General features: G+C 71.6%; 1 protein-coding gene across 1 annotated transcript in view; it reads left to right on the forward strand.

The window, feature by feature from the left end:
- The window catches only part of PPP1R37 (protein phosphatase 1 regulatory subunit 37), a gene marked incomplete at its 5' end in the record, with an annotated part of 56,795 nt that overhangs the window by 54,494 nt on the left and 1,913 nt on the right, over positions 1-388 (forward strand). Inside the window, 2 exon segments of the mRNA XM_014583010.1 lie at positions 41-207; positions 325-380. Coding sequence (XP_014438496.1) covers positions 41-207; positions 325-380 — 223 coding nt within the window.

The following is a 388-nucleotide window of genomic DNA, read 5'->3' on the forward strand; positions in this document are numbered from 1 at the left end:
GCGTGGGTCCCGTGCCCAGCCCGTGCGGTCCCCCTCCCAGGCGCGGTGGCCGTGGCGGAGTTCATCGCCGAGAGCCCCCGCCTCCTGAGACTGGACCTTCGGGAGAACGAGATCAAGACGGGCGGGCTCATGGCACTGTCCTTGGCCCTCAAGGTGAACCACTCACTGCTGCGCCTGGACCTCGACCGCGAGCCCAAGAAGGAGGCGGTGAGCTGGGGCTCCTCCCTGCAGCCCTGGTGCGGGGGGGCCCAGGCGAGGCGCAGGTCGGCAGGGCGCAGGCCCGCAGGCCAGGCCCCGAGAGCCCTAGCAGGCCGCTCCCCACAGGTCAAGAGCTTCATCGAGACGCAGAAGGCGCTGCTGGCCGGGATCCAGAACGGCTGGGCAGGGC

The sequence above is a fragment of the Tupaia chinensis genome, unplaced genomic scaffold, assembly GCF_000334495.1.
Source record: "Tupaia chinensis unplaced genomic scaffold, TupChi_1.0 Scaffold000067_1, whole genome shotgun sequence".
NCBI lineage: Eukaryota > Metazoa > Chordata > Mammalia > Scandentia > Tupaiidae > Tupaia > Tupaia belangeri.